General features: G+C 48.9%; 1 protein-coding gene across 1 annotated transcript; it reads right to left on the reverse strand.

Annotated features, from left to right (window-relative positions):
* Positions 1 to 1,820: 1,820 nt before the first annotated feature.
* On the reverse strand, positions 1,821 to 25,267 carry LOC144153510 (uncharacterized). The gene is made up of 7 exons (XM_077685142.1): positions 25,158 to 25,267; positions 23,680 to 23,980; positions 12,591 to 13,153; positions 12,035 to 12,080; positions 8,836 to 9,030; positions 4,173 to 4,422; positions 1,821 to 1,876 (listed from the first exon to the last, which is right to left on the reverse strand). Exons 1-7 carry the CDS (start codon positions 25,265 to 25,267, stop codon positions 1,821 to 1,823), a joined length of 1,521 nt encoding a protein of 506 aa, XP_077541268.1.

A 25,267-nucleotide genomic window follows, 5' to 3' on the forward strand; every position in this document is an offset into this window, starting at 1 on the left:
TGAAAACATAACGGGCCCACCAAAACTCTGAAATTTGTTTGAATTAACCCAAATATAGCATTTTCCGAGTTTGAATTATCGTGAGTCTACTGCATTTCTCTTTTTCGGCACACGTGCCTTTGTTGCACCATGTGTTGGGTGTCTAGTAAACACTAGTTTAGCATTTAGCGTGTCTAGCGCTTCTGTCCCGTATTGCTATCATGTTTCCCATCTTTCAACGCTAAGTACCGTATTTATTCGAATATAAGGCGGTTACGATTGTAAGGCGAGGGGGGAGTTGATGGACCCAAGAAAAAGAAAAAAAAGTTTGCACACTAATATCAGGCGAAATAAGGAAACAAAAAAGACAACTAAATTCCTTAACTTTCAGCAAAGCACACACCAAGTATTCATGAACTATCTGCACACAACGATATTTATTCAGAGCGACACGGAAGTCCAACTTAGAAACTGTCTTCAGAGGTGGTGGTATCCGAATCTTCCTTGTCACTTGCGCACTCAAAGAGGTCATCGTCCTCGCCGCCGTCATGAGCCTTTGAAATGCAGCACTTGCGGACCAATGCCGCAACCATGGCTTCGGGGATCCCTGCCCAAGCGTAGACCACCCACTGGGCGAGCATAGGCGGGGACGCCCGCTTCAGACGTCCCGACGGCGTCAGAGCCACAGTGTCAGACGCCATCCATTCATTGTACAGCCGTCTGACGTGTGCGTTAAAGGGTTTGTTAAGGCAAACGTCAAGCGGCTGTAGTTGACTCGTCATGCACCCGGGAATGACGACCAGCTCCGTCTGGTTGTCCATGAGCTTCTTCTTCACACATTCCGTGAGGTGCCCGCGGAAGGCGTCGAGCACCAGCATTGACCTTCGGGCGAGCAGTGCCCCTGGTCTCCGGCACCACATCGACTTTATCCAGTCAAGAAAAAGCTCTTCCCTCATCCACCCTTTCTCCTGGCAACGAATGTGGATGTTCTGCGGGAACACCTCGTTCTTTGGCATAGTCTTTCTGTTCAGGATGATGAAGGGGAGCAACTTCCGCCCATCCGCGGTGCAGGCTAACATCACGGTTATCCGAGCCTCCTCGTTACCTGTAGTGCGCAGGCTCACTGGGCGATCACATTTTTGGTGAATGGTCTGGGCCGACGGCATGTAAAAAAAACGGAGTTTCGTCGGCATTGCCAATCTGTCCAAGTAGAAGTCGTGGTCGCGTCGCAGGCCGATAACATATTTTTGGAAGGAAATTATTTTTTCTTCATAGTCTCCTGGCAACTTCTGCATCACGGAGGTCCGCCTTCGCAACGAAAGTCCGGCCGTCTTCATGTACTTCTGCACCCAGCCCCAGCTGGCTTTGAACTTGAGAGCGGGAATGCCATGCTCTCAAGCGATTTCGCGCGCCTTCATCTGCACAATGTCGGTAGTAACGTCCAAACCACGGCCTCTTCTCTATTTGACGAAGTCCGTCAGCCCTTCTTCCACTTCGGGAAACGCTCCCTTTCGTGGGCCACGGAAGGCCTTCCTCGTCGCAGCGCATGCTAAGAGCGACGTCTTGTTTGCGCCAACGACGCACGTTGTTTTCGGGAACGTGAAACTTTCGACCCGCCGCGCAGTTTCCAGTGACTTCCGCCATGCTTCCGCCTCTGCTACGACTTTCCTCTTGAAGGCTGCATCGTAGTGGCAACGACGACTCGCCATTGTGCTGGTCGCGCGAAACGAGCACAGAGAAAGAAAATTTTGCAGCAGGGACTCCGAGAGCTCTAACAAAAAAATTCAAAAAGGCGTCCCGACTTGTTCACAAGCTTTGCGGCTACTACTGGCTTGGAACGGTTACTTCTGGCTCAGCTCGTTGACATGGTCGAAGGCGTCTGCTGCCATGGCCTCTGCTGTATCGCGAAATATTCAATACCCTTGCAGTTGCCCAAACTCGCTAATTACTGCAACCTGCGTTTGTGTAACATTTTATATGTTTTATTCTGAAATCTGTTTGTTACATTTCCAACAGTGTCATCGGGCTCTTTTGGAAGCTTGGAAATGGTTGGAAGGTGGAAACCAAAACTGTCACACCAGAATCGGCATATTGGGATACTGAGCTTCGAATATAAGGCGGGGTATGACTTTGAGACCGCACATTTTGGTAAAAAACCTCGACTTATATTCGAATAAATACGTGTCTTGATTGACTTAGTGATGAATTCTGTTATTTTTATGTCTAACAAATTGTGAAAGGGACGTGATATACATGGGCAGATGAACTGTTTTCCTATACCTGAGACGGTGACGCGGCAGCAGAATGACTTGACGCGCCTTTGCGCCCTTTTAACCGTTACACGCTGCTCCTCAAACGTGCTGACCACACTGGGAGGGACTGTGTTTTAGACGTCGGTGCGTGTTTATGAACACACGTAATATCTGGTTCCCGCCAATTCTTCTAAAAAGGGACCACTTCATTCTGCAGTTTTGAATTGACAGAACAGTGCCTAGTTCAGCTGAGTAAGTTAATTTTGCCTTTAAATTGACCTGTATGAACCGGGTCACCCAAACTGCTAACCTTAGCAACCTCCGTGGCCTATATGCCGATCGGTTCCAGATATACTGTTCTTGGCCTGTGGCGTTTTCAAGTGTACATTCAGCGTGAATTCAACACCTCCCAAAAAGCAGGCCGAAGCCGGCCTAGGCGCGTGTCGTGTGCAAAAAATAAAATATTACGTCTCGTCCTGGCTGCACGTACATGATTTACAGGCCGAACGGACTGTTCATAAATTATAAATTCTTGCCGTGTACAAAGTTGCAACATGTCATCCTTCCAGGTCTTGCAACTGCCTCTTCGACGTAAATCGAGAACAAGGAGGGCGTGACAGCTTATCATTATAGAAGCTAGAATAAAATGACCAGACCGCAAAACTGCAGCGAAGAGCCAGAAAAAAAGATATGCAAAATTAGAATACCAAATAAACAGCGAATGGAATCAATATCGGAACATTAGGCCAAACTTTCATTGCACACACCAACAAAATTCCATTTCCCCATCTCTTCAAAGTTCTCAAAACCTATGCTGAATTTTACATGTTCAACTTGCGACGACCGGCGTCAGGAGCTGTTTTCTTTTGAACGGATTTCAAGTAACAGAATGTTACTGTGGATCAAACGGCTCAGAAACGGCATACACTAGAGGCATTTTTTTAACCTGAACTGGCTGCACCGTTGCAAGCATCCAGCATATGTTCATCTGCTTTTACTGATCTATATCCCCAGTAGCACACTGCAATAATCTGCAACAGTTCAGGTAAAAAGATGTCTCTACTCAGCCACCGGTAGGTTATATACAATGCCGGTTACACGTGGATCCTGTGCCGCTAAGCACATTAGCACACTTTCCATAACGACTGCGTTGTTATGTATAGTATCACAATCCGTAGTATCACGTGTAGCAACGCACTGTGTAGTTTCCTAGCGGCCGTTTAGTTTGAGGTCGCTTCCAATAGACGAGTGGGGATATCATTTTCGGTTCTCATTCGATCAATCAGCGTTGTAATCACGTGCCTCATGATTACACATTGGTTGTAATTTATCTCTCTGATAGACAATGCATCGCAGCTTGCCACCAAAAGTATGCCGTCTGCGCAGAAAATGGCTCTAAATAAACTACGTTAGAGAAGGCTTCGGTCGCACTCTGCAGACAGTGTTTTCTTTTGTAGTGGACACCGTAATGTTATCATGCTCTTAAGGATCAAATCGAATCATAGAGACGAACTCTACGAAATGAGGCTTATTAATCAATAACCATTGGTAGACGCCGAGCATGTAGGCTGGGATTCGCTAGAACAATCCTTAGAAAGATTTACGAAACAGCGCGACACACGCGACAAAGTGTATAGAAATGTGTATAGAAACTCAGGCTCTGTGTCGTTTCTTCACCGTGTCTCGTGTGTTGCGATGTTTCGTTAGATGACGTACCAACTTGTCCAACTACAAACCCTGCTGCCATAGAAAGATGATCATTTAAGAGATCAAGCCTCGGTGCCAGCTCCCCACTTGCTGTGCTTACCTGGGGAATCCGCGCCATTCGTTGCAGGAAGGCAACTGCGGTGTCGTGAGAAATAATGGCATCGGTTATGCGTACAGTGAGCCGCTCAAGCCACGGGCAGTGTCGCAGGCACGTGTCGGCTAGCTCGCCCGTACCGCTCACGCGCGGCATGGTGAGCGTGAGTCGACGCAGCTCAGGGCACGAGGGCAGCAGAGGTATCGCACCCCCGAACGTCCCCAGCTTGGCTTCTCTTAGTGAAGAAAGCACCAGCGGCGGCGCGGAAGGACGGCGGTGAGGCGACGAAGAACTACAACTGTCCTCATGCACAGCACTCCACGGTTTGTTTCGGCCGAAGGTGCACGGTGCCACGAGGGTCTCCAGCGCCGGGCAGGCGGCTGACAGCGCCTGGAAGTTACGACGCGGCTTCACTACACCAACGAGGACAAAATCGACGCCGTGCAAGCTTGGTTAGTGCTTCACACCTTGGTGTAGACACTGCATTGTGTTTCGAGTGGTGCGCAATAACTTTGATGGCGGATGGTGGGACGGCCAGCAACATTGTTGCATCTTTTTGGGGCACCTTGGTGTATGTGGACTTGAGGCAGAAGTGTTAAACTTTTAATAAGGACTCGTTCTACGGCCGAAAGCATGACTTTGATTACAAAGCGTGCCGAATAGATCAGGGATATTGTATGTAGTGGGTGTGCATCGCTGCAATAATCTGCTGCTTTTCAACACAGATTGAAGGCGGGCCAGTTGCTGTTTTTAACTCAGTGCTGCTTTTCAACCCTGAACAAGTGCCTGAAAAAGTTCAAGGACACCTATGCACTTAAAGGAGCCATGAAGAGAAAATACAACTTCGTTTAATTTGAAAGAGCGAGTATTCAGTATCTCACTAAGCTCCATTAGAGCCACAAAAGATGTTTTTTTAACAGAAAAAAAGCAAGAAGTATTTAAAAACTTTCAAATTTTGCGCCACCGTGACGTGTTATGAGCAAGAATGACGTCATACGGGCCAACAATAAAACATAATTTTCAATGCGTTAACTGCACGTTAGCATTAAAGTGATGCGGTCAAATGGAACTAGAGGCCCCATTACAGACGTCCAGTCATGTGTCGTCGCGACAGGTCTCTTAGGTGGCCGCCAATCACACAAACAAGGTTCCGTGACGTCATAGAAAAGTTGCGGGAAATTGGCTAGGGGGTCGCGACTGCTTCAAACGTTTTCTTTAATATCTCCGTTATTTGTTCGAAGATTGCGATGATATTGGTATCATTGTTATCAGGACTAAGCAGTCTTTCTAATAAACGCAACTTGTATTTTGTCTTCATGGCTCCTTTAAGGGTTCGGAGAGCGGAATCATTATCGGCCGGTTGGGCACCTGAGTCGCTCTGTTTAAATTAGTACTACAGCGCAGTACAAAAAATTAAAGCCGTTCCACTCAACGTGAATGATGCCGAATGTGCAGAGCATTGATTCGCCATAATAGGCTGCAGCGCCGTTATCCGCTCACTGCTGCCACCCAACTCATTTCAAAGTTCCCGCTTTCGCAGTACTCGCGCGCCAACTGCCGGAAAGTGCGCCAGCGGGAGTTCTGTTCTTTTTGTGCTTGCTTTAATTTCGTATGCTGGAGCTCTTTTGCGTTATTTCGAACGCGTAATTTTTTCCTTGCGCGGCTGGAGCCTTTCTGCGTCATTTTGAAGGCGCCGGTAGTAGTCAGAGCCGTGGAGTTGTTCCCTTTCTTTTATGACTGTCGCTTGCGCTCTTTTATGTTCTCCGGAACAATAACCGCCCATGCCTAGCAAGTCGTACCTTCCACTGGCGTTTATTTAGACCTTCAAAGTGTCTGCGAAAGCTGGTAAGTTAACTTGTATAACACACCTTCGGCTACGTCTGGGTCATGGTAACTTATTTACGACCAAAGCTTGCCCTAACAAGGAAGCTGGTAAAGAACTCATTCCGACGAAACACCGAAAGCACAGCATTTTCATCCTAAACTTGTACAGTGACCCGCCGCAGAGGCAACGGAAATTTAAGAATGTCTTACACAAAGCGAGCGAAACTGCCAGCAAGCACGTGCTATTCGCCTGTAGAGTCTTCACGCAATGTACCCCTCATGGACATACGCCAAGTCTAACATCAAGGGGAGGCCCCTGGCGCTGGACGCAAGCGTGCTGAACTACACGCTCATCATATACCCCGCATATTCAACCAGAATGGAGAACTAGGTGTCGCGAGACACCGCCCCGGATGTCCCTTTCCCAAAAAACGGCGAGATCACCACGAACACCTGGCGAAACACCGTGGACGACCTCGGTAGGGATCACACACTCTACAAAGTCCCCATACCCACCCGAGACCACGCCGACAACAGCAAGACGCACACCTCCTTCGTCTTGAACGCTTTCAGAGAAGCCAGGGTACAAAACGGCGGAGACGAAGAATAAATCGACAGTGACCTAACAACATCACACTGGACACGCGCAATGCTACCAGTGAAATCAAAACGAAAGTCGAAGTGAACAGGCTGGACAGCAGGCTAGCCCACTCATAGAAGCCAAAAAATTCATACTAAACAGGTGAAAGGGGCAACGACTTAACCGAAAACTACGAAAGGAGGTTGCTATAAACTTCACAGGACGATCTAAAAGCACTGCCGCACGTTCTGCACGCAACAGCGGAACGAACTGTACAACAGCGCTGACGGCCAGATACACAACAGTCGGACTTGGAGCCTACTGAAACAACTCCTTGATGAGCCCAAGACCAAATAACACCAAAGGGATTGCTGGGCAAAACTGCAGCACAAAAAGGTCGTCAAGCACGGAGCCCAAAATGTACAGCGCAGACTGCGGGACAGATACAGCCCAACAACGCCAACTGAGAACCACGCAACATGCCAAGGCCAATCCAATATGCGCTTGGGCAGAGACATAGACGTCGACGTGGTGAGGACGGCACGGCACGAGCCTAACACCAGGTGGGCACCCGGTCCGAACCTCCCCTCAAGCAAAACTCTCAAGAACTTGGACTATAAATCCATCGAGAGCCTGACAAAGAACTACAGCAAGAGCTGGAAGAGCGGCGCCCCAGTGGAAAGAGGCCAAGACCATACCAATCCCTAAGACAGGAAAGCCACCGAGCACGGACAACCTCTGCTTGACCTCGCTCACACCGTGCGTGGGAAAGGTGCTGCAGCACGTCCTGCTCAAAAGATGGCAAGAGCATCTCGAAAAAAAGCACTATACCCAGATACAAGCATCGTCTTTACAGCGCACCTCAGCACTCAGGACGCCATGATTCAACAGAAACAATAGATCATCGACGCAGACTCCAGGGGTACCAAGGCAATACTGAGTCTCAACGTGCAGAGCGCCTTAGATAAAGTGTGGCAGTCAGCAATCCTGGGGCAGATATGCCGACTCAACATGGGCGAGAGAACGTATAACTATGTCAAGTACTTCATCTCGAATAGAACAGCCGAACTGAGAGCGAGCGACCTAAAGGTGGACGAGAAGAACCTTGGCTGTACGGGCACACCGCAATGCTTCGTCATATAGCAGATGCCAATCTCGTGATGATACAAGTCGCAGAGAAACTCAACAGGAACGATGGAGTCAAGCGCACTATCTTCTGCAGTTGGGGGTTTCCAACACACTCGACGAAATAGCCGAAGCACGGCGAGCAGCCCAGCGCGAAATACTGTGTCACTAAAGCGGTCAGAAAAATCCTACACCAACTTGATATACCGGACGAAATAAGCCGCGGCTACAGAGTTGATCCTATCCCTAAGCACGTACACCCGGAATACAACCGAGGGAGAAGAAAGGCGAGAGTCAAGGCACTCACAGACCTACATGCCGGCGACGAGGGCGTCAGATATGTGGATGCGGCCGAATACGCCGACCGCAACGCCTTCGCCGGAGCACTGATCGACGCCAACGGCAACATTCTAGCGGCGGCCAGCAGCCTAAGCACTCAACCAGAAGAGGCCGAGGAGATAGCCATCGCGGGTCGGGACTGCCAGACCGTCCTAAGCGACTCGAGATAAGCCGTAGCTTTGTGAAGGGGACGATCCGCACACTTCAAAGATTCGCACACGGCGGTGTTCTACCTACTACAACAAGCTAGAAAGGTCAATTAAATCCGAATCAAGGGGTTTCTGACGCGCGCAGGGGAGTCGTCGGAGAGAAAAGAGAACTGCCACGAGACAGCACACGCCATTGTGTGCGCACAAACTGACCACGGCTACGGCGGCTGTGGTTCAACTCCAAGGACGCCACGGTGAACTGCAGCGAGATGACAAAGACCTTCAGACTGTACCACTGGCTCCTCCCACACCCTGTAAAGGGCTGGAAAGAACTGTTCTACTCAGACTACTGCAGACGGGCACCCTACCCGCTCCAGCGTTACTAAACAGGATGTTCCCCGGAACACACCAGTGCGACAAGTGTGTGGCATGCCGCCCGCAGGCGGCAACCTTCGCGCCCGGAGGCGCCCGGAGCCGGCAACCTTCGGTCTGTACCAAGAATCCCAGCGAAGCAAGGTAAGGAAGCATACCGCCGTGACTGGAAGCCGCGACAAAGAGGGAAAACCAAGACGAACAACTTTGGGCCCTCCGCAGACCCTCGAGGCACTGGCCATGCACGGGCCCCGCGAACCGGCGACGGAAAACGGGGATCCACGCCGAGTGCCTGCCCCGAGGGCGACGTAGGCCCAGTCTACACTTGCCTGCGCGTACTGCAGGCATCAGTAAAGCACAGGTGCAACGAGACTCCCTTGAGCACGCAAGAATTCGCTGCGGAGTATCACGTGCCTCAGGCCGTATGTGTGCCTCAGATGGGAGCTTCAGGTGGCGGATGTTCTTGGCAGCATCCCCCAGCGCCTGGAGCACAGACTCTTCAGCGAACCGCTCGCCGGCCCTTCCAATGGAACGTATGGTCAGCCGATGAAGGTGCCGCAGTCGCGACAAGGGCACCAAGTCCTGAACACACGTCACTCGCACAACGACCTGCGAAATCGTAACAGTTTCTACGATCACCACGTAGCGAGTTGTAGGCCCGCTTCGTAGACTTGGCAATGTTCACTAGTCTTTGAAAACGTGCGTTTCTTCAGCGCGCTTCCGTTTGTCACGGCAAAACACAGTGATTTCATATTAAACCATAGCTTTCTACCTCTAGCAGCCAACGGTTCCTTCGCGGCGTGCGGGACAACAAACACCTAACGCGGCTGAAGAGGGGGAGGGCGGTTTTCACTCACGGAGCGGCGAACGCGTGCGCTATTACCCAGCGTTCCCTGCGGGGCAGCGGGCGCGAGGGCCGGGACCATTCCGTCGGCTTTGTCGTCTGATTTAGCGATGCTTGTTTTGGGCCTGTTTTGGCACAGCTTCGCGTCCATTACGCGCTTCCTTCGGTCTGTTTGATTAACTTGTTCGACACCACCTCCTGGGTAACCCGGACCCGACGGAATTAAAGGGACACTGAAGTGATATGTAAACATTGCGGGATTACTTGCGCAAATTGTAGTCCAGAGTCCCCAGGCCATGTTACGACCACTCTGGGTGCGTTTACGCGATTTTATTTAGTAGAAAAATTAATTCGAAAATGCTGTCCTCCTCTCTTTACGCTCGCCCATTTTCTGCGGCATTTTTGTGTGACGTCGCGAGGAGCCGAGCTCGCAATTGGGTGCGCTACTGCACGGCTCCCCGGCCTTCAGACAGAGTCAGTCGGCCCAGCGTTTCGTCCGCCGGCCGCCGACGGGTCGTCGCAATTCGTTCGCTCAGTTGAAACGAAGCCAGGACACGTTTGTGAATGGAAGAATGGGCCTTTCTTTACTTGGTTATTTTGTACACTGTATCTAGCTCCAAGTCAAGGTCGCTTCGCACAAGCGCTGCACAAGCGCACATGTGAGGCTTCGCTGATTGGTACGCCAGTAGGAAAATATAAGGCCTCTTGAAGGAGTAGAAGAGTCAGCGAAGTCAATATAGGTACTAAGGAAATAAAATCAACTGATATTTTTACCGTGCAGCGTAAAAATAGGGTGCGGGAAGCACTTTTTTGCGCTGGGCGAACAAGCACAGCGGTCAGCAGCACGACTACGCATCTGCGAACGCTTTTCCGTCTACGAAATGCAATTGCTAGACGTGAGGCTGGCACTGGCGCGCTAGCGAGTTCTCGTTGGCGTGCTGTTGCCATAAGCACCGACTGCTTGCGGTCAGTGGGCACAGGCCAGAATCAACAGACCCTTGGCCTGGTGCGAACACGCTGTTTACGGTACAGGCATGAGTGAGGCAAGCTCCAAATATAGGGCAAAAGCGCATGACATTTGGGCGTCTGCGGGTATGCGGAGGGCGTCCATGCACTGCGTAGGCCTCGGCTAGTGAATGCTACGATTCCAAGCCGTCCTGGGAGGCTTATCTTTATGCATTTTTACAGCTGACAACATGACAGAAGCGCGGTACGATGATTACTGAGTTATTGAGAATGCCCATCCAACAACGCCACCAGTTGTGTTTTACAGAACCGAAACAGAAACCGAAACTTGTTTGCTCACCTTGGGCATCGTCCAATCACGGTGCCCGCTCCTCCCAACGTCACAGCTTTAGTTGGTGCGGCCGCCGCAAACCGCGCATGGTTGTTTTTCTTCTTTCGTGCTTTGTAAAATAATTACCGATTTGTCAGGCGGATAAACGATGAAAAGTTGGCTAATTTGAGCCAGTCTACACAGTGCAAGCAAAAACGGGAGCTTGACAAATTCACTTCAGTGTCCCTTTAAGTGGTCCCCGCCAAAGATACGCTAAGAATTGATTTTCAGGGGGGAATACAAAATGTAGAAGCCACGTACAGACATATGGCCGCTAGGGAAACGCTACCTATTCGGTTGTGTTTTAAGAGGTATTGCAAAAGGCGAAATCAGCAAGTGGTTCTCATAAATAGCGATTATAAGAGTTCCCTCAGCTTTCTCGCAATTGTCAAACTTGCTAAACTAACTAGTTTAAATCGGTATAAATTGCAATCACTAAGCTCACATGCTGAATTGTTTCAGTGTCTGCGCTTGTGTTCCCCCCTGGTGTATCCCCGAGCTAGTACATCAGGATGGCTAGGTTCCGCTGTCTCACCCTTCGAGGGACGCTGCTCTCCGTTTTCTTTCTGCCGGCCCACGGCTGGGCTACTGCGACGGCGTACGCCGCTCTACCCGGCCGTGGCCGACGCTGGTGCGTTCGGGATGGCACCCCTGTGAATCTCAGGTAACGGCTGGCAGGATCTCTGGCTTCGCTCTTTGTAGAGCCCCGTGTGAATTCAAGGGACGTCGCAATGGCAATTGTTATGGGTGTCGTTTAAAGCTTTGCTTCCAACCACCTTCACAGTGCGGATTGGGACCAATTTGCCATTTTTCTTGCTTTTCTAGTATGAAGGCTGTTACGAAGCGTAACGAGGGGGGATAAGGGCAAGGCATGCCTGACAAATAATTGTCATTTCATACAGCTGTTCAACCCCGCTGCGTATTCCTCATTGGATGGCTTCAATGATGGCAGGCTTGAAGAATAACAGACCGGTGCCTAACAACGAGATGTCGGTAAGTTACACCATGCAGACGTCATGCGGCACTCATATTACCCAAACCGGAAGATGCATTAAGGAACACACGACCCTTCTTAAGAGTGTTCCGGACGAACATTTCTCTTTTTTGAAGTACCTTGGTGAATGCAATTTTATTCTTTACCAAGTCAGAGAAATCACAAAAGCAAAACACGCGATTAAAATAATAGAAGAAACTGCTGGTAGAAGAAACAGGCCTTACACACTTTAGCATGTGGTTGTGCATAAAAAAAGAAAAGGCTTTCCCGGGCCGTGTTGCATTATCGTAAAACCTAACAGCGCCAAACTATTCGCGTTACTTGCGTTTTCTCTTCCCCCTTTTCGTGTACATATATAGCCGAAGAACATAGGCCGAATTCTCTGAGCTGGTAGTTCTGACCTGCCGCTATTTATGTGTCTCTTTGTGCCTTATGGTACCGGGCCGCGGCTCTTAAGAACCACACCAAGTCCCCGGAACGCAAACCTTCATGGGAGTCGCGGCCCGCACGTCCCATCTTTGCCAGGTCAAGTTCCGCGCTAGCTGAGTCCCGCGCTGTCCGCCATGTCCTGTTCTAGCTCGTGTCATGCGCAACCTCCTTGTACTCGGTACGCGGTGGTGTGCATAGCGACCCCTCCCCCCACTCTTCCGCGTGGGATTCACCATAGCCACTGTTGCCCCATTACCACAGTATTTACTTCCAAATGTAGAATCTTGCTCCAAGAGCTCCTCTTGGTGAGTATTTTGCGCCGACCTTGGCTCCCTACCATCATTGGGGAGTGTGTTTGAATGCAGAGTTTCTACCAATTGACAATGGAACTTGTGACCTCTTCGTTACTTCCTTCTTTCGCCCATGCTCACTGTGTTCCCGCGTTTACAACGCAAGTCTCCGAGAAGTAGCTTATTATGGGCAGTTATTAAGAAGCAGTGAATTTTTCTAAAAGGTATCAAGCACCTCTATGCCGAGTAAACTTCGTATCCACTCGTTTCCTTCACCATCTTTTCCCAGAACGTCGTTTTTTGCCCCGTAAGGGCCGATCGTAGTGCGTCAGCAGCCAGATGCGCACCTCGCACATATTCGGGCACCAGGTGGCCAGACGTTCCAGAGAAGCCGCGAATGACGCTTCCGAGTACTTGGAACTGGATGCCACGTACAACACCTTCACGGCCTCGAGCCTCGAGAGCATGGGGAGCACGTCTGGGTCCAGTGGTGTGTCTATGGCCTCCGAGACGTCGCAGCGCAATTGTCGCAATGCCGGAATGTTCACGAGCAGCAGGTGGAGCTCGTGGTTGGTCAGTGAGCTGCGGTGCTGCACGCTGCGAGAGGGTGCCAAGCACCGCAGCGCCAGGCAACGCAGGGCCGGGAACAGACTGGAGGCCACAAGGCGCTCCACGTCCAGCGGGAAGTCGGTGTCCAGGCACTCCAGTGACCCGGCACTTTCCTGCACAAGCTTCTCCAAAGACTCCACGTCTCGTTGCTGCTCTTCGTGGCAAGAGCCGTGCGCGGTCCTATCGGTTGCTGGGCTGCTCAGGGGGTCCTCCTGGCACATGCATCGGATCTGCACAAGCGCGAGCGGGTGGAGATGGGGCGCTGCATTTGGCTCTGCTCGCTAATACTTCACACTTAACGGGTTCTTGGATCCCGTGGACAGGGGTGGTTAATCATGCAATACTCGTGTAACTAAGTCAAAGGCGGGTGAATTTATTGGCAGAAATGTGGCAAACGTTACCCCTTGAGAACGCCGGCACTAAAGATCCGTTGGTTGATAATTAAAAATTGCTAGCATTTCGCTTCTTCAATTGCTCGGCAGTTCAGGTATACCACCGCCGTCTGACGCATTCCGTATTCTCCTCAGATCTACTCGGCCCTGCAGTAGCTGCACACTCCATTTCCAAGTACGTGTCCACCGTGACAAACAGCGGCAGAAGGGCGCCTAGTTCGGCCGCTAACTCGCGGTAGGAGCATCCCGACGGAAACTCCCAGAGCCAGGAACACGCGGGTTGGCTAGCGAAGGCGGAATGGTGGGAACGAGGAACAGGAAACACGTGCCCTCCGTGACACCGCTCTGTATAAGGGGCCGAAAGTGGGACAGGTGGCGCTGCTGGCGCCGTTCAACAGCGCCACCAGCGCAAGAAAATCGCCAAAATGGTATGCACTTGCCCAGGCGCGAGCATGGGTAAAACGCGTGTTTACGTGTTGTTTGAAAGTGCAACCGCTCGTTACGGTGATGATGCTGGTCATATGACACGCACATTTTTTGTCAGAAATTAGGTACGGGCGACGCGCGTTTAATTTAACTAATTACCTAATTTAGTTTAATTAATTCATTGATTAGTAGTCATTGATTAGGTTAAGTCAAATTGATGTCACTAGGGCATGTGAGGTATCAAATTAAAGGTCCCAATGAGGGGAATCACGTGGGGCCAATTGAAAATTGCTTCCTTGGTACAGTTATGAGATAGTCACGTGAGTCATAGATTGGGTTAAATGTCAAAGTGATGCCACTAGGACTTGTGAGGTATCACCTTAAAGGTCTCAATGAGGCGAATCACGGGGGACAAATCAATTCCTTCCTGGTTACAGTCATGAGATAGTCGCGTGAGTCACAAATTTGGTTAAAAGTCAAAGTGGTGCCACTACGGCTTATGAGGTATCAAATTAAAGATCTCGATGGGGGAAATCACGTGGGATAAATTAAAAATCGCTTTCTGGTTATACTCATAAGATCGTCACCTGAGTCCAAAATTAAGTTAAAAGTAAAAGTGGTGCCACTAGGGCTTGTGAGGTATCAAATTAAAGGTCTCGATGAGGGGAATCACGTGGGATAAATTAAAAGTCGCTTCCTGGTTAGAGTCATGAGATAGTCACGTCATGACGGGAATCACGTGGGACAAATTAAAAATTGCTTACTGGTTATAGTCATTAGATAGTCGCGTGAGTCACAAATTGGGCTAAAAGTCAAAGTGGTGCCTCTAGGGCTCATGAGGTATCAAATTAAAGTTCTATATTGGACTTGCAAGGACTGAGGCTTGGGCATGTTGGTTCATGACTAAAAGGAGGGGAACAGCGCAAATTTGACAGACACGTGCGTGTCGTCTCCTTCTTCTTCTGTCTGTCAAATTTGCGCTGTTCCCCTCCTTTTAGTCTATATGGGAGGAATCACGTGGGATAAATTTAAAATCACTTCCTGGTTATAGTCATGATATAGTCACGTGAGTGTTGGATTCGGTTAAAAGTCAAAGTGGTGCCACTAGGGCTTGCGAGGTATCAAATTAAAGGTCTCGATGAGGGGAATCACGTGGGATAAATTAAAAGTCGCTTCCTGGCTAGAGTCACGAGATAGTCACGTCAGTCATGGATTCGGTTAAAAGTCAAAGTGGTGCCACTAGGGCTTGTGAGGTATCAAATTAAAAGTATCAATGAAGGGAATCACGTGGGACAAATTAAAAATTGCTTAGTGGTTATAGTCATGAGATAGTCACGTGAGTCACGAATTGGTTTGAAAGTCAAAGCGGTGCCACTAGGGCCTGTGAGGTATCAAATTAAAGAAGTCGATTAGGAGAATCGTGTAGAACAAATTAAAAAATGGTTGCTGGTTATAGTGATGAGATAGTCATGTGAGTCGCGAATTGGGTTGAAAGTCGAAGTAGTGCCTGTAGCTTATGAGGAATCAAATTAAAGATCTTGATTAGAGGAATCATGCGGGATAAATTAAAAATCTCTTCCCGGTTATAGTAATGAGATAGTCACGTGAGTCATAGATTTGGTTAAAAGTGAAAATGGTCTCACTATGGCTTGTGGGATATCAAATTAAATGTCTCATTGAGGGGAATCACGTATGAAAAATTAAAAATTGCTTCCTAGTTATACTCATAAGATATTTCCGTGAGTCATAGGTTGGGGTAAATGTGAGTGTGACGCCACTGGGGCTTGGGAGAGATAAAATCAAAGGTCTCGATCTAGAATGTTTTCATACAAGCTATTTTTTGAAAAGATAACAAAGAAATATTTTTAAATAAAAGTAGAAAAATCACCAGTTTAGGTGACATCAGTAGACATCACAAACCGACACATGTCCGTGAAAAATCCTTATAGGGTAGAGCGCACCTTGTACTTGTTTGCCTTTCTTTATTTTGAAAACAACATGAAGGGGAAATATGTTTGCTGACAGTATTTAGAAACCGTTTTTTTTTTGTTTATTAGTGAACTTTCTTCACTGTTGATGCGCCACTATTGTTGAGGCCACTCAATTCGCCGCTGAATGAGCTCCCAAACCTCGGTTCGACGCTAAATATCATTCACCTCAAACGTTCTTCGGTGTTGTCGTGTAGCGCTGAAATATTGACATTTAAAGCAAATGTCATTTGCTGGAAAGAAAATTTGATCTGCCGCCTGAGAGTTGTATAACATATGCTGCACAGTTTCGATCGTAATCCATATTATTACTCATAAAATAAAATGACAATGATAAGGTGAAGCATTTCTATGGCAGCCGCTTGTGTACCCAAGGTAATAAGGCCTTCGAAAAACACTCCGTGCCAATACATGGCTTGCACAACGTTCGTGCTGGCCGCTTGCATAATGTAGTTGGCCCAAGCGGGGCGCAATGGTGAAGTAACACAACGGCGAGGAGGGAACACAGTGAGAACTTCACATGTGTTGCTCTCAGCCCACCCTGTAAAATATTTGTACGGAGTTCTTTCTAAATACGGGCTGATTTTTCCAGCCACTGCAAAAAAGGATACTCGGAGTTGGACATATATACTGTAGCAGTCGAATGAAGTGAGCCTCAAAGCTAATCTATCTGATTAGGTACAAGATGTCTAGCGGAGCAGCAGAAGAACGATCGTTACAATTATAATCATAGTCACTTCTTTGTCTACGCCTCGAATTCATACGGTATTGGAATGAAAGTGGGCGGATGAGTATTCATGTTCTGGAACCCCACATGCGGCCAAAATGGATCAATTACCTTAAGTGTAAATGCAAGTAGGGTGCCATAAGCCCGCTCTATATGGTGCGAATTTACAAGGGAATTCACAGCTGTGGCGTCGCTAGTGCGGCAATATGTCGTTTTGCTGCACAAGCTAAAACAATCCAGGCGATCGATTTTCGTTGCTGCCTACGCTACAAAATTGCTTCCACAGGTTCAGAGGCACAGTTGGAGCAGACGAAGCGAGAAGTGACTTAAGGAGAACCAAAGGGAGAATGGGCTCAAAATACAAGAACAAGTGAACACACCTAAGATGGCGTTACCGGTTGCACGAAAGAGGTGGTCACAGTATCTCCTAAACTTTCCTTATTTTCATGGTGGAATAGTTTACAATTGGTGGCGCCAGTATTCAGATAGTTGTGAATAGTTGTACCGAGACGACACAAACAGGTATTTCTCTATTGGTATACATGCATGTCGATTTATTCATTTCACTCTTAAGGGGCAGAAAAGACAGTATAGTGCTGTCACGTTAAAAGAGTAACCCTGCGAAACGTCTTGCAGGGCGAATCATGGCGTTGTTGCACCGCGCATTCCCTAAGAAAATGGTGACGTCGCCACGAGTATTCTTGGTGACAGTCATCCTGGACGGCGCATCACGGTACTGGCGTTACTCGTTCCGACGGTGGCTTACAACATACTCTCTAGAGCATGAAGTCGTTTAAAACAAATTTCACTACAGGAAAGTCTGGCAATGCAATCACGTGCCGTCATGGGACTGCTGGAAAAGGTTACATTTTTACTTCACCTGCCTTTCAAATTCCTCAGCCTCGTGATTGACAACTCTTTTCCCGACGGTGGCTCGAGCTCCTTTTCCCCCTAGCAGCACGACGCTCCTTATCCACTACTTTGGAGCAAGCACTCCTTGCTTTCTTGAGGCGCTGTGTGTTGCTTTTTTTCGGGCTGTTAATTCTCGGCAAAGAGCCATAGAAAAAAGAGCTTTGAACAGATGGAGCGAACGTAGGAGAGTCGGATCGAATTGAGCAAACTTCGGCTGCATCTATGATGGTGGAGGGGGAGCGGAAGAGACCAGGGTGGGGGGGAGACAAGGACGTTTTACAGGCACGGATGGCAGAAGACTACTGTCTTTCGATGACATTAGCAGCAAAGGACGGAAATATAGGGCCTTTTTATTATTTCAGTTCAAAATTCAAATTATGGGAGTTTAACGCGCCGCGGCGGTGCACCTGAGCCACGAGGGCTCTGGAGTACTTTTGAGCACCTGGGCACCTTTAACGCGCGACGAAATCTCCACATGTGGTCGTCTGTTTTTTTCTCCTCCATATGAAAAGCAGAGATCGCGAACGGCATGAAACCCGCGTCCTTGGGCTCAGCAGCATAACTGAGCCACTGCAGCGGGTGGTATTTTCAGTTACTGCTGTAAGACTGACAGGGGATGTAAAACAGCTTCCGAAGCGCGCTGGTTCGTCATGTGTATATTTGTTTACTACCATACAAACGTAGCGCACCATAGATATGTTTACCAACCTGGTACATTATTCCATTGGTGCTACGTACGTTGCTCCACATGGTATATCAGCCACAATAATAAATTTGCAATAAAGAAGCAAAAGAAATGAATGTATTTAGTTTATATATAAAACAAAAGCGTTATTTCGAATTGCTAGAAGATTCCACCTCATTAGAGCTGTAAGTTTCCATCAAATAGTGAAGAGGGTAAAAAAATATTCTTTTCGTGTTTTTTAGAAAAATATCGAAGATATAAAAAAAGACACGATTCCAAACGTATCAAGAGCTCGAAATGCTTTTAAAGGGCTGCTGAAGAGCTTTTCAAAACATTTATTTGTGGCATTCCTTTATAGTTTTCTTGACGCTGAATAAGGAAAAGGGGTTTCTTTATTGTGAAAATACAACCAAACAGCCTTTTTTGGCGAAAGCAAATGACCCCTGCGGACAGAGCACTGGCTGCCTTTCGCGATCGGGCCCCGGTAGATAACGTCCTATTCGGAAGCCCCGGACCTGCGTCGACCACTCAGCCGGCAGAGCTCATTCTGTTCCCATTCAGAAACGGGTCAGAAAGTACCTAAGAAAATTGAAGATGCACAAAACTTTCCTTAGAATAGGGGAGCTTGAAGGAAGCTCAAAGTGAACAAGTCTGCTCGCAGCGCGCTTAAAAAAGGAGTTTTCCCCGAACGACTCATGGCCGACCTTGGATATTGGGATGCAGGGATCTTTTTAGATATGGAATTGTCGCTTTCACTACCAGCGCGAACACACATTCTTAGCACAATTTTCAACACCCCATCAGCCCCTTTCTCGCATGTGCAACTTTCTTTTTACATTCGGGAGGGCGGTAAGAAGCTCTAAGGCATTACTTTGACTTTTAACGCTATCTATGACTCACGTCACTATCTCATGACTATAAGCAGGAAGCAATATTTAATTTGTCCCACGTAATTCCCCTCATCGAGTCATTTATTCTGTTACCACACAAACCCTAGCGGCATCACTTTGTTTTTAACCGAATCCATGACTCACGTGACTAGCTCGTGACTATAACCAGGATGCAATTTCTAATTTGTCCCACGTGATTCCCCTCGTCAAGACCTTTAATTTCGTACCTCACAAGCCGAGTGGCAACAATTTGACTTTTAACCCAATCTATGACTCACTATCTCAAGCCTATCGCCAGAAATCAATATTTAATTTGCTCTACGTGATTCCCCTAATCGACCCCTTTAATTTGATATCTCACAAGCCCTAGTGGCACCAGTTTGACTTTTAATCCAATCTATGACTCACGTAACTATCTCATGACTATAACGAGGACGCAACTTTTTATTTGTCCCACGTGATTCCCCTCGTTGAGACCTTTAATTTGATGCCCCACAAGCCCTAGTGGCACCACTTTGACTTTTATTATGACTCACGTGACTATCTCATTATTATAACCATGAAGCGATTTTTAATTTGTCCCCCATGATTCCTCTCATCGAGACCATTAATTTGATACCTCACAAGCCCTAGTGGCATCACTTTCAGTGCTAACCCAATCTATGATCACGTGACTATCTCATGATTATAACCAGGAACCTATTTTTAATTTGCCCACCATGAATCCCCTCATCGATACCTTTAATTTGATACCTCACAAGCCCTACTGGCATTACTTTCTCTGCTAACCCAATCTACGACTCACGTGACTATGTCATGACTATTGCCAGGAAGGAATATTTAATTCCTCCCACGTGATTCTCCTCATCGAAACCTTTAATTTGATACCTCACAACCCCTATTGACATCCCTTTGACTTTTAACCCAATCTGACTAATCAATAATTAACTAATTAACCTAAATTAGGTAATTAACGTTCGGGCCCTACTGCCTCGGGAAAAACTCGCGGGAAGCAAAGACAGCGCTCGCGCGCAAAAAAAAATCAAAATAACAACGTGCCGCAGCTGTGAGCATCTCGCCCACAGCTGTGGCACGTTGTTTTTTTTTTTTATTATTTTCCGTCCACAACTTTTGTTTTCCGGCACTACGGGAAAAAATGGCGCTCGTGTATCGCGGCGAACTCCAGGTTCCGGTCCCTACGCAGCTATCTCCGCGCGCTCTCTCCACCCTATATTCACCCTTTGCCGCCCGCCTTTACGAGGCGCAGGGTGAACGGAGCCACGCGAAAATTTGCCGACATGTTCCGCCTGTCCATCACGCAATAAAATGACGTAAATGATTTAGGTTACTCGTGTTTTCTATCTGCTTGTTCGAAAGCGGAGCTTTCTTTGGCTCTCATCACAGGTTTGGAGGGGGCTGCTGCTGCTGCTTTAGGCACCGTGTGCCACCATGCTTTATCGTACAATGTGTGATGTTGGGCTACAACGTGTACTTCTGTTCACGCTGCAGATATTTTTATCCTACATCCGGCAGTTATATCTAGCATCCGCGTGTCGTGCTCGAGGGTCTGGTAAGAGCGCCACTATTAACAGATGTATAGCGCAAGAAAGACGAAGGACAAAGAATGCACGAGGACGAAGCGCTTCGTCCTCGTGCATTCTTTGTCCTTCGTCTTTTAAATGCGGAGCATTTCTTAGGCTCGCCTGGTCCTGCGTCGTTGATGGCGGCGCCGTCCACACGCTCACTGCGCATGCGCAACTCTCTTCCTTACACCCACAGCTCCGCGATACTACACTATAAAAAAAAGAAATAGTTAGCGGCGCCCGGTTCCGATCTCACGACTCTCTCGCCGCAACGGGAGGTACGCGGTGCTCTTCCCACTACGCTACAAATCCGGGACAGGAGCAAGTGCTACGAACGCGCCTTATGTCCTTGACTCGTTTAAACTACGTCAAGAACCTACTGATACAACGAAGGAACGCGAAGCTGAACGTCAACGGAAACGACGAACTGAAAACTTTAGAGGGGGATGCTGAATTTTCCGTGGGAAAGCTGTGGCGGGAAGCGCCACGCGCCTTGCAGCTCACTCAGCCCCGTCCGCAGCGCCTGTGATGCTGATTGTGGCAGGATGCCTCTAGGGATTGGCCAACCAAAGAATCCACCACGAGCTAGGTTCGCGTTCAACCACCGTCGTCATCTTCCCGTAGGAGAACCGCCGAAGAAGAAGAAGAACGAGAAGACAAAGCTGCGAAGACGAGGGCGTGTACATTGCTCTCAGCCGGTGCACCAATGTAAACGACCTTTACCTCACAAAAGCTGACGGAGACTACCGATTCTACCACAGAGACAACATCGACAAGAACATGATGGACGAGTTTCGGCGCCTCGAGAACCACCGCCTACTCACCGTAACACAACAGCACTTGCGTGCCTTTGCCACCGGTGTGGACCCGGACGCGGAATTCCCTCTGGCGCTAGTAAAAACCAGATCACTCAACATAACGGCAACACAATGGAACCACACGGAACCGCCACGATGCTTCGCATCCTCACCAGGGTTCCCCACGGGAAGATGGTGTAATTTTTTTTTGCGCTATACATCTGTTAATAATGATCGACCAACTAGCCCAACAACGTACTTTACAAAAGAGTCACGTTGGGAAGGTGGGGGGCGAAGTTACACGAGTTAATGCTCATTTACTTGGACCGCGCCCGAAGGGTCAGTCCATTGGGGGCGGTGGGGATGCTGAGGATACCCCGGTTCCTGCACGTTTCAAGTTTTTTGAGCTGGCGGCGCGTCGCCAGAAATATTGAAACTTTGAACGTGGATCGCCAACAGGAATTACGGATTAAAAGAAGCAAACCTGATAAGATTAGTGCAGGCTTTCGTCGTCAGTCGTATTATATACGTTACTCCATACCTCAACTTGCAAGTCGCCGAAAAGCCGAAAATCAAGCGTATCATCAGAGGGGCATACAAGCAAGCCCTCGGGTTACCTACCTGTATGGCTAACGAACGATTACTAGCTCTAGGAATTCACAATACGCTGGAAGAGCTTATAGAAGCCCACACAGTGGCACAATACGAAAAACTTACACACAGCCCAACGGGAAGACATATACTCGACTCCCTCGGAATTAACTACGCGGCACAACAAGACATCAAGGTGGACATTCCCCAGGAAATACGCGAGTGTGCCGAAATACTTCCGTTGCCAAGGAACATGCACCCGGAACACAACGAGGGAAGGCGGCAAGAGCGAGCCAAAGCCATTAAGAAAAGGTTTCAAAATTCTAGGGATGTGATCTACGTCGATGCGGCAGAATATGCCACGTGTGATGCCATGACAGTGACAGCAGTAGACTGTGAAGGTAAATTAACCTGGTGCGGAACGGTCGTAACCGCAAATACCGAGACAGCCGAGGAGTGCGCCATCGCACTTGCGATAGCCTCCACGACAGCTAAATACATAATCAGTGACTCGAAAACGGCAGTTCGAAATTTTATTAAAGGGCGCATATCACCGGAGGCGCGACGCATTCTGCTAAATTTCCGAGACCAGAAGAAAGTCCAAATTTTATGGGCACCTGCACACTCTTCCCTCCCGGGCAACGAGGCAGCTCACAACACGGCTCGAGGACTCGCATGCCGAGCCACCGAGCAGCCTCCGCTGAGGTCGGGAAGAGACCGCATGGTCTCATACAGAGAAATTACTAATCATTACAGATTCGAACGGGCCCGTTATCCTCCCGCTCATCCATCCCTAAACAAAAGGCAGTCGGGGGTCTGGCGCCTCCTCCAAACGAACACCTATCCAAACCCCGTGGCATACGGTCACTACTACCCTGGCCAATATTCAGGCATGTGCGCACTATGTAAGGACCGGGCGGACCTGTCACACATACTATAAGCTTGTCCTCAGGCAACTCAAGAAGGCCGTAAGATCGTGAATGACGAGCAGTGGGAGACCGTGCTGCTCAGCTCTGACCCAAAAGACCAACTCTGGGCCGTCCAGTTGGCTGAAAACGCCGCCAGGGCCCAAGGGCTGCTGGCCGCCGTTTAGGAAGGAGGCCTCCTTACAAACAACTGGACAAAAATAAAGTTGTCTCTCTCTCTTTTTCTCTGAACGTGTCCCGTTACGTCTCGTGTTCCCCTACGCACTCGCCGAGGGTGAGCGTGCTGGAAAATAAGCAACTACGCTACGTTCAATAACGCTCTAAAAAATGTCGCACGCCCGTTCATTTCAACCCAGGTACGCCGTCATTCCTCAATTCCCACATTTGCTTAGATACGTCAAACTCTAGAGATGACAAACGACACGGGTCGAGATCTCATATCCATTGGGCTCTTTCATAGATCGTATACACTGTAATGCAGCACCCAGCCTCAATTCACGCCTCTGCGAAATTGCTAGATGTACGACGATTCTAAAAGAACAGATAACGCCTATTTTAGCCGTATAACAAGCCGTATTCAACCTTCACTTCAAGAACGTGGCATTTACGCGCGCATGGGATCCACACGCGGTCTTGTTGTGAGCGCAAGCGCTGGATTCGACCCACCCTTTTCTCGTCCACGCTTTTGTGCCTTGGCTTCTATAGGGCTAAAAATAACCAGCCTCAAAAGGAGCAGAGTCCGCTGGCTTTCCAGAATCCTGTCTGTTAAAACCCACAAGTTCTGCCAAGAGAAGTCATTTGGAATATTCTGCGAAAGCAAACAACGCATGCGTCCACACCTTGGTGACGGTGAGATGCGTGAGCAGCGACGCTCCGACGGCCTCCAAGAGTGCGCGTAGGTCCGCGTGGGACATGAGCAGCCTGTCGAGCCTGAGCTCGCTCAACCTGGACGACAGGTACAGCGGCGCCACGTCTCGCCAGGCCACGTGGCGCATCGGCGAGTGGCTGGCCACGCTTTCGGCCACCTCGTGCAGCTCGCTCGTCGCCAGCAGGCAGAGGCCGCTTCGAACCGAGGCGCAGCCCAAGAGGAGCAGCGCCGACACGCGCTCCGTGCACAGGTCGCGCAAGGAGTCCACGTGCCTGAACCAAGACGCAGATTCGCATTACACCCCCCTGCAAATGGTGCTTGTATGCATGCATGGTACAGATTACCAAGAAAGTTCCCTGCCCCTCATAGCGGCCCTTAAAAAGCGCCGTACATAAAAGTGACACATTTCCAACAACGCAACATACGACGAAATGGCGCGTAAGAAACCTTAAAAAAAAAAGAAGTGTGCCTGGGTAGTCTCGGCAACGTGAGAATGCGTGGACACCACCTCTCGCTGACTTATGTCGCAAATATGTACCGTGGTATTCTGCTGTTTACTTTATTAGTGTTGATTTTATTAGGTCGCAAAACACACAACGTGACAAACGGACCATAGTTCAACCTATTTAATATGATTTTTTGGAAGTTTTTCTTTCGGGCTCTACTTCTACGTCTCTCCGCTTTCTTGACAAAGCTTTGGCCAATCATCCTTATAAGCCTATTTTCCGGACTAAAGCGGGCAAACTTCGATGCTGAGTCAATGGCGCCCCAACCAGCACCGAACTTATTCCCCCTCAAACGGCGTATCTGGTGGACGTTAGGCTAAACATCGGTATACGAGGTCTGTTAGAAAAGTATCCGACATTTGACCGAGGAAACAACTGGCTCTAGTGGAGCGTTGAAAACCCAATCACCCTCAAAGTTGTTGATTGATTGATTGAGGGGTTTAACGCGCCGACGCAACGCAGGCGATGAGGCGCGCCGTAGTGGAAGGCTCCGGATTAATTTTGACCACCTGGGGATCTTTAACCTGCGCCGAAATCTCGTACACGGGCGTTTTGCTTTTCGCCCCTCAAAGTTGTCTTATTGGGACTCCACACACTTCTCCCAGTGGCGCTAACGTTGTTGGGAGCATTCCGAGAAAGCCTCTTTCGGAATAGTTTAGCTCAGCTGTCCTTACAGCCATAATGTCATCTGTCGTTTCAAATCGCGCTCCTTTCAATGGCCTCTTGATTTTGGGAAACAGCCAGAAGTCGCAGGGAGCCATATAAGGTGAGTAATGAGCCTGTTGCGTCACAGGAGGCTGGTTTTCCGCCAAAAAATTTGAATAAAGTGCTAGCATTGTGCAGCAGCATCGTCGTGATGGGTGCGAGAATTTCCTATGACCCCAGCTCCGGTCTCTTGCGCCGCACAGCATTATGTTGGCAAGGGAGGACAGCCCTATAGTACTCTTTGGTGATTGTTTGACCCTGTGGTGCGTAGTCGTAGTGTACCACACCACGGGAGTCAAAGAAAGCAGTCAGCATCACGTTTACGTTGCTGCGCACTTGGCCGGCCAT

Source organism: Haemaphysalis longicornis, unplaced genomic scaffold (assembly GCF_048455015.1).
Source record: "Haemaphysalis longicornis isolate Haplotype H1 unplaced genomic scaffold, Haemaphysalis longicornis Haplotype H1 scaffold_9, whole genome shotgun sequence".
Classification (NCBI taxonomy): domain Eukaryota; kingdom Metazoa; phylum Arthropoda; class Arachnida; order Ixodida; family Ixodidae; genus Haemaphysalis; species Haemaphysalis longicornis.